Source organism: Oncorhynchus mykiss, chromosome 23, assembly GCF_057628025.1.
Source record: "Oncorhynchus mykiss isolate SJ-2025 chromosome 23, ASM5762802v1, whole genome shotgun sequence".
Lineage (NCBI taxonomy): Eukaryota > Metazoa > Chordata > Actinopteri > Salmoniformes > Salmonidae > Oncorhynchus > Oncorhynchus mykiss.
In genome coordinates this window covers 55,986,413-55,997,500 of record NC_143044.1, presented here as the reverse complement: position 1 = coordinate 55,997,500, position 11,088 = coordinate 55,986,413, and the positions used below count along the sequence as shown (strand labels likewise).

Below are 11,088 nucleotides of genomic sequence, written 5' to 3'. Positions count from 1 at the left end.
CCATGGTGTGGCCTGGTGTAAGGGTTAGGGTTATGATACATCTTACCCATGGTGTGGCCTGGTGTAAGGGTTAGGGTTAGGATACATCTTACCCATGGTGTGGCCTGGTGTAAGGGTTAGGGTTAGGATACATCTTACCCATGGTGTGGCCTGGTGTAAGGGTTAGGATACGTCTTACCCATGGTGTGGCCTGGTGTAAGGGTTATGATACATCTTACCCATGGTGTGGCCTGGTGTAAGGGTTAGGGTTATGATACATCTTACCCATGGTGTGGCCTGGTGTAAGGGTTAGGGTTATGATACATCTTACCCATGGTGTGGCCTGGTGTAAGGGTTAGGGTTAGGATAAATCTTACCCATGGTGTGGCCTGGTGTAAGGGTTAGGATACATCTTACCCATGGTGTGGCCTGGTGTAAGGGTTAGGATACATCTTACCCATGGTGTGGCCTGGTGTAAGGGTTAGGATACATCTTACCCATGGTGTGGCCTGGTGTAAGGGTTAGGATACATCTTACCCATGGCGTGGCCTGGTGTAAGGGTTAGGATACATCTTACCCATGGTGTGGCCTGGTGTAAGGGTTAAGATACATCTTACCCATGGCGTGGCCTGGTGTAAGGGTTAGGATACATCTTACCCATGGTGTGGCCTGGTGTAAGGGTTAGGATACATCTTACCCATGGTGTGGCCTGGTGTAAGGGTTAGGATACATCTTACCCATGGTGTGGCCTGGTGTAAGGGTTAAGATACATCTTACCCATGGCGTGGCCTGGTGTAAGGGTTAGGATACATCTTACCCATGGTGTGGCCTGGTGTAAGGGTTAAGATACATCTTACCCATGGCGTGGCCTGGTGTAAGGGTTAGGATACATCTTACCCATGGTGTGGCCTGGTGTAAGGGTTAAGATACATCTTACCCATGGCGTGGCCTGGTGTAAGGGTTAGGATACATCTTACCCATGGTGTGGCCTGGTGTAAGGGTTAAGATACATCTTACCCATGGCGTGGCCTGGTGTAAGGGTTAGGATACATCTTACCCATGGTGTGGCCTGGTGTAAGGGTTAGGATACATCTTACCCATGGTGTGGCCTGGGGCAGACAGGGATGTTCCATCTGGAGACGGGTGGAAAGGCTGCTGGACTTTTGTTCGTATTATCCTGTGATCACAGGAAAGAAAAGATGGAGTCAGTGCTTCCTGCTCTTGGATCAGTTGACTGATGAGATGGCGTCAGTGCTTCCTCCTGCTCTTGGATCAGTTGACTGATGAGATGGCGTCAGTGCTTCCTCCTGCTCTTGGATCAGTTGACTGACGAGGTGTGCGTCAGTGCTTCCTCCTGCTCTTGGATCAGTTGACTGATGAGATGGCGTCAGTGCTTCCTCCTGCTCTTGGATCAGTTGACTGACGAGGTGTGCGTCAGTGCTTCCTGCTCTTGGATCAGTTGACTGATGAGATGGAGTCAGTGCTTCCTCCTGCTCTTGGATCAGTTGACTGACGAGATGGCGTCAGTGCTTCCTGCTCTTGGATCAGTTGACTGAAAAGATGGCGTCAGTGCTGCCTCCTGCACTTGGATCAGTTGACTGACAAGATGGCGTCAGCGCTGCCTCCTGCTCTTGGATCAGTTGACTGACAAGATGGCGTCAGCGCTGCCTCCTGCACTTGGATCAGTTGACTGATGAGATGGCGTCAGTGCTTCATCTGGCACTTGGATCAGTTGACTGACAAGATGGCGTCAGTGCTTCCTCCTGCTCTTGGATCAGTTGACTGATGAGATGGCGTCAGTGCTTCCTCCTGCTCTTGGATCAGTTGACTGACAAGATGGCGTCAGTGCTGCCTCCTGCACTTGGATCAGTTGACTGACAAGATGGCGTCAGTGCTGCTTCCTGCACTTGGATCAGTTGACTGACAAGATGGCGTCAGTGCTGCCTCCTGCTCTTGGATCAGTTGACTGACATTTCACACAATACATCATGAGGCTATCCTTTTGAACATCACCGTGAACGAAGGGCCAGAATGGTCAGTGGTTTAACTTGTTGTTTTTGCAACCTAAACTTCTTCTAATCACAGATTGGATGTTGAAGAACAGATGTTGGACTACATTCTCTATATAATCAACTATTTATTACCAGGACCCATAGTGCAATGTGTCTGAGTGAGATGTCAGTAGTATCTCACCATAATAATGGGTCCAATCCAAAGTCCAGGTGTAGAAACAGCAGTGCCTACATGTTAGAAAGCCTACTGTACCTTTAAAAGGTGAGATCTGGAGAAGAAAAGTCTTCATTGCACTTTTGCTCTGAGAGGTGATCTTGCAAACAAAGCATGAAATCACATCAATTCACCTCAATGATTGGCTTCACTGGTTCTACCTGGCCTGAGCTAATCAGCTCTCCTTCTCTCTCCTTTTCTCTCCTTTCCCCTCCTTCTTTCCCTCTCTCCCTGCCACATGGTAAAGGTTTCCAGGGCTCTCTCTCTCTCTGACTGCTGCCCCTTGGCTTGTCCAGGGCTGTGTCCCAAATGGCATCTCTATTCCCTATATGGTGCACTACTTTTGACCCGAGCTCTATGGCACCCATAGCCCTATATCCCTACGGGCCATGGTCAAGGGTAGTGCGCTATATAGGGACTAGGTTGCCATTTGTGACTGACCACAGCTCTGAGGTCTCTGTGGCTTCAGCAGCAGCCCCCCCAGTGCCAACCCTGGTGTGGACGAGGGTCTATTGATCGAGGGCTTTGGGGGGAGAAAAAAGTTGGGGATTAGTCACAGGCCCAAACAGATGCAAATAGAAAGCTATAAATTATATGTGACAGGAAAGCAATATTTCCTTATTGCCTTGCACAAGCTTACGCCAGCATTAGATTCCTTTAACCTGACTGGCACCGCGGGGAAGAGGGGAGCTGTCATTGTAATGTGTAAACTTTAAAACTATTTATCATGTATGACATGGTGTGTACCTATTTTAGAACACGGACGGAGCGCGGTAAAGGTGGATCGAGGACGTGGAGGACACATAATGACACGTGTCCCAGTTCACGTTTGCTTGGTTTCCTAATCCTAACACAGATCTGTTGTTGAGAATTTGACGTTTCTTGGTATTTTATTAACATAATAGTATGGTTATTTAAGATCTATATTTTATTAGATTGTGTTGCAAATTGAACCGCTTGGTCTGAAACTGAACAATTGAACAATTTACACCGCCTACAATTATTTTAGACGTTAACTAAAAGTCTTAGCCTTTGGGGGTGGAGGGGGACATCATTTCACTATTTGATTTAGAATTTTAGGAACAGTGTAGGTATAATTTTTTTAATAAAAAAAAGATTTGATAAAATATTGGATTTGGCCTTTACTACTATAGGCCATAGAAACACATTGAACAACACATGCATAAATGGCAAAGAAATCAGGTTTAAAGTGTCTGTCCCAAATCTAGAAGATATCAGAAAGCTCAGGAAACAGTGGACACATATTTAACCTCTTTTTATTTTTTTGGGCACAAAACTATCTCCATAACTCCCATTCATCGTTTAAACCAGTACCAAGTTACCTTCCGACGGAGAACACCATTGTGATAAGACGGAGAACACCATTGTGATAAGACGGGGAACACCATTGTGATAAGACGGAGAACACCATTGTGATAAGACGGAGAACACCATTGTGATAAGACGGGGAACACCATTGTGATAAGACGGAGAACACCATTGGGATAAAACAGAGAACACAATTGTGATAAAACAGAGAACACCATTGTGATAAAACGGAGAACACCATTGTGTTCGTGAGAATCTCGTCTTTCCACAAAGTGTTCCATGTTCGTTTTTTTTGGGAGGGGGGGGGGGGCTAAACCGTTCGGACACTACGGACATAATTTGTGAGAAGAACGATTTTTGGGGGATGTCTCGTGGTCTGACAAACACCGCTGTAGCTCGGCCACCAACAACCGCAGATGCGGAATGCCGACACGGGTGGATGCGGTGGATTGAGACTCAGCCCATGCAAAACAAATAAAGATATCTCGAGCTTAAACTGATGGATTTGGATAGGTATTTGTTTTTATTATGTTACTTAGACTGATGCGCCGGTAGACCCTTCAGGATTTTAATTGAAACCCCTCAAGATCTAATATTTATGTTGTTGACTGTAGACGCAAAGGACCAAGATATTCAGCTATATATTGTTTAAGATGACTGTGGTATTGATATTGTTTTGAGGTTCAAGGAGTAAAGTACCCACTACTGTCAGACCTCTCCTTAGGGCAAAGCTACAATACAACGACTAGCCTTCCCAGAGATCACATATCAATATTTTATTTACATTTTTTTTTCCCCACTTCACTCCATAACAGTTATTTGACCCCCTGACTTCTGTGTGCGATATAAATCCAGAAGACTTTATTTGGAATACATGTTCTTGATATCGAATAAGCAATTTGAAGGAATGAATTAATGACTTAGCTGTTGCTGAAAATCCCCTGAAGAAATATTAAAATTGCTTTACTTTTGAATCAATATTATTGAACGCCATTGAGGACTTTTTTTATGTCTAGTAGCGGCTAGCGGCGATACTTGTTGTGGGGTAATTTCTTCCTTGTGGCGCGGTGGCCCAGACCCAGTCCAGCCAGACACCAACTACAACAGGATCTCTATAACAGTTAATAATGCATACAGGGGAACAGTGTTTAAACCTAGATCCTCTTATGTCAACAGTCCCGGGGTCACTTTTGTTTGGCCATAAAAAAAAACCTTTTAGAGTAACGGTCAGTAGTCCCAGTCCTTCCCTTTGTCTAAGCTTTGTTAGTGCAGCCAATTCTCCATGTGATTCACCTTGTTTAAAAGATAAGTGCTATACTGGCCAATATGAAGTTACTGCCTGGTCTGTTGTGTACTGGATGGAACATCAACCGGTGTTTTGAAGACAGTTTTAGAAAAACACTTATTGGGAATGTGCTGTGTGTTTGTAACTGCTATTGAGTCATAATCCTAGACATATAGTCTACTGATGCATGGTTAGCATTGAACCTTCCACTGTAGAATTGGCCTTTTCTGGTCTCAAGGAAGCAGGCTTAGACAGATATTTCATACAATTACTATCCAACAATTCAGTCAAAATATTGCATTGGACTGACTTGAGTTAAAACAGTGTGTGTGTGTGTGTGTGTGTGTGTGTGTGTGTGTGTGTGTGTGTGTGTGTGTGTGTAGAATAAAGTGTAAAATAATTTAAATGTAACATTGAACCCCTATAAGGTTCTTCACTTCACAAAGAGAAATATTCAGCATTATGAAATTAAAATAAATTCAAAGTAGGTTTCGTCTTTGGTTAATAGAATTACATTTAGTTAAATTCACATTTTAATACCCCCCCCCCCCCCCCCACCCCCCACCCCCAATAATAAACAAAGACACATAGGGGATTATTTCAGTTAAAAAATAGCTAAGCGAGATTGAATTTGATTCTAATTGAAAACTTTATAGGTGGATCTTTTAATGATATGAATGTACATTTTGAATCTATCACATACATGTGTCTGAGACTGCTTAAATGGGCCTTTTTAAGCAATCACGAGGCATGAAATGAATTTTTCTTCAGCTCTTTCTCTATTTAAAAAGATGTCTTGTGTGGGGCTGTCTGTCCATGCTCTTTCTGCAGTCAGCTCATTAAAGTGTGATGCCGCTGCTGCCTCTATGGAACACTGCCTCTTAACGAAAGTTCATCACCGAGGATCTCTGGCGGGTAGGGGGTCTATTTCTCTACCTCTTTCTCCCCCTCCCTTCTCTCACAATGCTATCTCTCTCTCTCTCTCTCTCTCTCTATCTCTCTCTCTCTCTCTCTCTCTCTCTCTCTCTGCTATCTCTCTTACACCCCTTGGTCTGTTTCACCAATGCACTCAAAGTCCTCTTTGTGATCATGATGTTTCCTTGTTACTTTACAGGAGTGAAGGCCAGTATATGTGGTGGTATTATAATGCAGTTCTCCACATCAACCGTAAATACACCATCTGACCTCAATCTTGCACGTGCAATCTTAACCAGCGGGGCAGGCAGGATCCTCTCCAAATTAGATTTGTATGAGGAAGTTTTCAGAATATCTATTTACATAAAATGTCATTTGATAATGAATTCATAACACGTGTTTTTAGTGAAAATACACTGCCCACTCTTTGTTTCACTGGTTGGACAAATACACTGATATAGGCCGAATGCTTTGGCAGATAACAATCCCATTATTTTACAAACTATAACAGCGATATGTGAAATAAGACAAAATGCAACTGCATTTACCAAAGGCCAATCAGAGAAAAATAGACGATGCATGTACATACAGGTGCGCCTGAACAAGGAAGTTAACCCACTGTTCCTAGACCAGTTAACCCACTGTTCCTAGACCTGTTCCTAGGCCGTCATTGAAAATAAGAATTTGTTCTTAACTGACTTGCCTAGTTAAATAAAGGGGGAAAAAATAAAATTAAAATAAAAACAGGTACTCCTCTTTAAATAGACCACACGACTTCACAAAGCTTCAAACCAAACCAGCTATAGGTCTAAAATGTAAAGAAAATGTCCAATACAACACATTAGATGTGCTGCTATTGAACAATTGCTCGGCTTTCGGTGCCACGCGGGATCTGGTCACCGGCTTGCCCTATTGATCGGTTTTCATCCAGACAGATTCACTTCGTCCTAAGATATACTGCTGATTGCTGGGGGAGTTTGGACTGAAAGATTGAATTGCACCGTCGAGACCACCCTCGATGGGAGAAAAAGTTTGTCAAACTCTGGACGTATAGGTCCTATAGGCTCCTATGCTGCAGTGCAGTTCATAGATGGAAAACGTGCATTGATAAAAAAAAATAACGTGAGAGTTCATCACGACTTTGAAGAGGCTTTAGAAATACTGTTAAATAGTCGTAAAGATGTTCTATCCGTATAACAGCCAATGGAAGTAAATTATACAGTATATAATAAAGTCAATCTCCTGTAAAAAAAAAAAAAAATGAAATGTAGGCCAGGCGTTGAGGCCTAAACATGGACAGAAGAAAGCACTGCTGCTATTATTGTAATTTGTAAATGTTCTTGATGAAATTTGCAAGGATGTTTCCCAATTTTATGATTTTATATATTTTCCAGATGTTTTTGACGTTATAACATAATACTATTTTACGTTTTCATTCAAAGGAATAGACTTATTGGTTATGTCATTATTAATAAAGAAATAGTGTTTACCTGTTAATGGACGAGACGCTTGGAACCGTGTCGTTGTCACAGACGCCCTCAGCTAACAGTCTGTCTCTGATTTCCCACGCGAACATGGTCGGATTCTGGCGCTTGTAGTCCGCTATTTTATCCACAACCTTTGGAGTCGCCACTTTCGGTTTGGACCCACCAATAACTCCTGGCTTTATACTTCCGGTCTCGTAGTATCTGCAACAATAATCAACAACGTATCGATCATGAAACATCTAGGCTATCTGTTGGATGGACAAGTCTTCGTTTTCTTGGCTAGAGTTGATTTAAATGATCATTAGATTTGTGGATGTATTCGAATGTTATGCACCTTATGCCCCCAAAATACTGTGTTGCGCCTACAGGGCATTCAACCCGCAAACATCTCCAAAAATGTGCACATTGTCGTCTGAGGCAAACTTTATATATATATGTACTTTATAGCCTAGGCTATACTCTAACTCTGTGTGGTGGAGTGACTTAAAATCGTTTTGTAGGATCCAAAAATAACAGCGAAGACTTATGATCAAATAATGGAGCTATTCCTTCCGGCTAGAACCCATTACAATGGTGTCCAACTTTATCGTCTGTGCCAAAAAAAGACTAAGAAAATATTAAGAAAACATGCAATAAATTTTAAATGACATGCTACCAAGTGTTGCTATTTAACTAATTTAGACAAACATTCCAAGTGCATAAAACAAATACCTTTTAAAATCCTTTTGATAGCTGAAAAATATTATAAAAACATTCAAATGTCGCACGGACACGAACCCAAGACAATTCAGTTGTAATCTGATATAGCCTAAATGACGGGAATACCAGTTTAGCTGTGTACAGACACAGTACCGCTCCTCGTGATGGCTAGGATTAAGTCAGATATTGTTTCTTATATCCTCATTATGTGTGTATAATATACTGACGTGTTTCCACTCTTTTTTTTTAAGCCATGTTTTGTGATATTTTGGTCGAATCTGTTTTATTTGGGGTCTGCCAATATGTAGGGATAAGAGTTGCAGGACCGGTGCATTTTATTTTATTTTTAAGAGTGCGTTTTTCTGTCTCATGATGGGTAGTTTCTCCACCGTCTTACCTGCCCAGTATTTTGCTGACACAGCCGTGGCTGACCCGTAGTTGTCTCGAAATGTCACAGGGTCTCACTCCTTGGTGCGCGAGTTCTACGATTCTTGTCCTCACCACGTCAGGTAGGGGTCTGCCGTTGACAAACACCCCGCCTAGCTGGTTCACACCGCCGTGCCCTATATGGGAGACAACAACAGCACAGAAAACCATAACATTAAATACAGGGGTGTGGGAGATTTTGTAGGTTATAGTATCACCTCAGCTATAATGCATTGTATGGCATTACAACGTTTCAACGGAACATTTTAGACATATCATATCTAAGCATCCGGTCTTGAATATGATTTTAATGGTCCAATATCCAAGCCTGTACTTTAAGATGGACATGTGGTTGTGGGTTGGGGGCTATATTATTCTTTCCCAGGGACGTCATCAATTCATGTATTAAAAAAATAAAAAACATGTTTATCAACTCTGTTTGTAGGCTACTCTGAAGATGTGCGTGATAAGGTCACGTAGGCTATAACTTTTAGAAGACAGTATCATATTATAGCCTATATAGCTACTATAACATATTTGTACGTGAATGGTTGATTGTCCAACAGGCTATCCTGTTCAATAGCAATGCTGTCATTTTACAATCCCCCCAAAAAATTATGTAATTAACAATTTATAAACACATGCTTAATTAGCATAAATGGTCTATATGATAGTTGGAATATTCTTCATACTTTAATTAGACCGATTCTATTTTATAAAATGGTAACACTGCAGTAATAATACGTATCATCTCTCGTCTATATCGTTTAATACAAAGCGGATATCTTTTCAACTCTGGCCCACGGCTCGGGTTGGCTATAGAGTTACACGCTCTTTCATTTTCTTTTCTCTCTCCGTAATTATAAATAATTAAGCGCTTTGATTACTCATATTACATATTATTTTGTAAATGAACAAAAAAAAAGGGGGTAAATTATTCACAAGCATGAACAAAACAACATCTAACTCCATCCATTATTTCACCCCCGCACAACAACAATAGGCCTTTCAATATCATGTCAAGTAAATTTGTAACAATATTATATTCAATTAAGATACTGTTTATTTTAATGTGTATATTGTTTAAGTGTTATTTGGTAAATCAATAAATTGGTACGGACCTGTCAATGACACGTATTAACCTGGTGACAGGTTTACTAATTCCAATGTGACGTGTTTTGTTCTTCTATTTTTTTTCTTCTTCAAATTTGGTAACGCTACACAAAACGTGGGCCTTTTTATGAGTTTATTGTGCACAATTGAGAAAAAAATACAAACAAAATAATATATTAGATGTACGTGCGCCGGTCTGTAAATAAGCACATATTATAAACACAATATTTTCAGTTAAAAAAATAGTCTCAAATGTGCCTTCCAAATATGAACATTCCCATCGAAGTTGATTGTAATTCAGGCTACATTAAAACGCTGGGGTGTTTTTGGTTTTGTCGGTTGTGATATGCAACAACATGCAGACGATGTTGCATTGTCAGTGGAATGAGTGCATCGCTGTCAACGATAATATTCGCTAGGCTTATTGGCCTATTTAGAATCATTATCTGTTTTCACAGGCTCCGTTTTCGTTGCAAACACAACAATATCTGAAAAAAACTCATTATCTACTTACGGTGCATCGCTGAGAACGGGTCTACTTTGCAGTGAATATCCATCGGATAGCAAAGGAAAGACGGGTAATCAATGGAAGTCGCCGTTTCGCCTTTGTAATGCAGATAAAAATGGGAAGAAACGGAAAAACTTTATTCGATTAAAGATTTCGCTTTTCCCTCCACTCAGTCAATGAGAGGGTTTAACTTCTTCTAAAAGTTGCCGTCGTGGTAACAGTCCGTGCCGAGAATAGAGGCTACTGCTGGTCAGGTGCAGAACATGACCGACGCTTGGTTCATCAACGTGGAAATGTTTCTCAGTTTGAGTTGGATTTTCAAAACCTGGAATGATGAGATGATTTTTCTCAGAACATGATGACGAATAGGACAAACCTTTACGTCTAAAACCGTTCCTGACAGTCCTGTGGTAAATAGATAGATCCTAGTTCCGGCCTTGATTTGCTGGTTGGTTGCGGTGGGTAGTACGCTCAGATACGCATAGACATGACAGAAGAAACATGGACACTGTGGGGAGTCTGGTGCCCTGGTACCTTCCCCTTTTCCTTGACTCTAAAATGGGGTGGATGCGTTAGCCTGAATCTTTGGGTTGAGAATGAAGCCCCTCACCGTGTGTGCGTTTCTAAAAGCAAGCTGCCTGCCCCCCCCCCCCCCCCCTCCCCTCCGCGGACCCCCTTGCTTATGGATGAGTTGTCAGACAAAGGCAATAGATTCCAACACTTTGTGATTCGCCAACGCAAAAACCTGGAGCCCAAACGAGGAGGTCCCAGGGTCTGACACACCGAAAGGGGAGGGAAAATAAACAAGGAATTGACTCGGAGTTTTAAGATCAGAGTTTCCAGACATTAGATCGGGACGAGGGGTAAATGAAAGCCATTTTTGACTTTATCAATATCTAGAGTTTATCTTATTAGATGAATAACGGACTGAGATAGGAATAGACTAACATTTGGGTGAACATACTATCGCTAGACGTTTTACAAGTTGGCATAACTGTACAAATAGCCTAACGCATATTTCCTGGCTTGGTAAATCATTATTTTCTTGTTGAGATTATGTTATGTAGGCTGCTGGAATGCATCGTTGTTCTAGTCTACTTAATGACGCTAATGCTTCATGC

At 41.8% G+C, this 11,088-nt stretch overlaps 1 protein-coding gene across 4 annotated transcripts in view; it reads right to left on the bottom strand.

The window, feature by feature from the left end:
* The window catches only part of LOC110510387 (paired box protein Pax-2a), a 67,718-nt gene extending 57,097 nt beyond the window's left edge, over nt 1–10,621 (bottom strand). For 2 of the 4 annotated variants that reach the window (XM_090218008.1, XM_090218009.1), the window contains exons 1-4: nt 9,974–10,565; nt 8,318–8,483; nt 7,225–7,422; nt 1,077–1,156 (exon numbers count right to left, since the gene is read on the bottom strand). In XM_090218008.1, the coding sequence (XP_090074134.1) occupies nt 1,077–1,156; nt 7,225–7,422; nt 8,318–8,483; nt 9,974–10,016 (487 nt within the window). In that variant the 5' untranslated portion in view covers nt 10,017–10,565. Of the gene's footprint in view, nt 1–1,076; nt 1,157–7,224; nt 7,423–8,317; nt 8,484–9,973 lie in introns of all 4 variants that reach the window. The other 2 variants (XM_090218007.1, XM_090218010.1) reach the window with 2 other exon arrangements.
* Nucleotides 10,622–11,088: the final 467 nt, after the last annotated feature.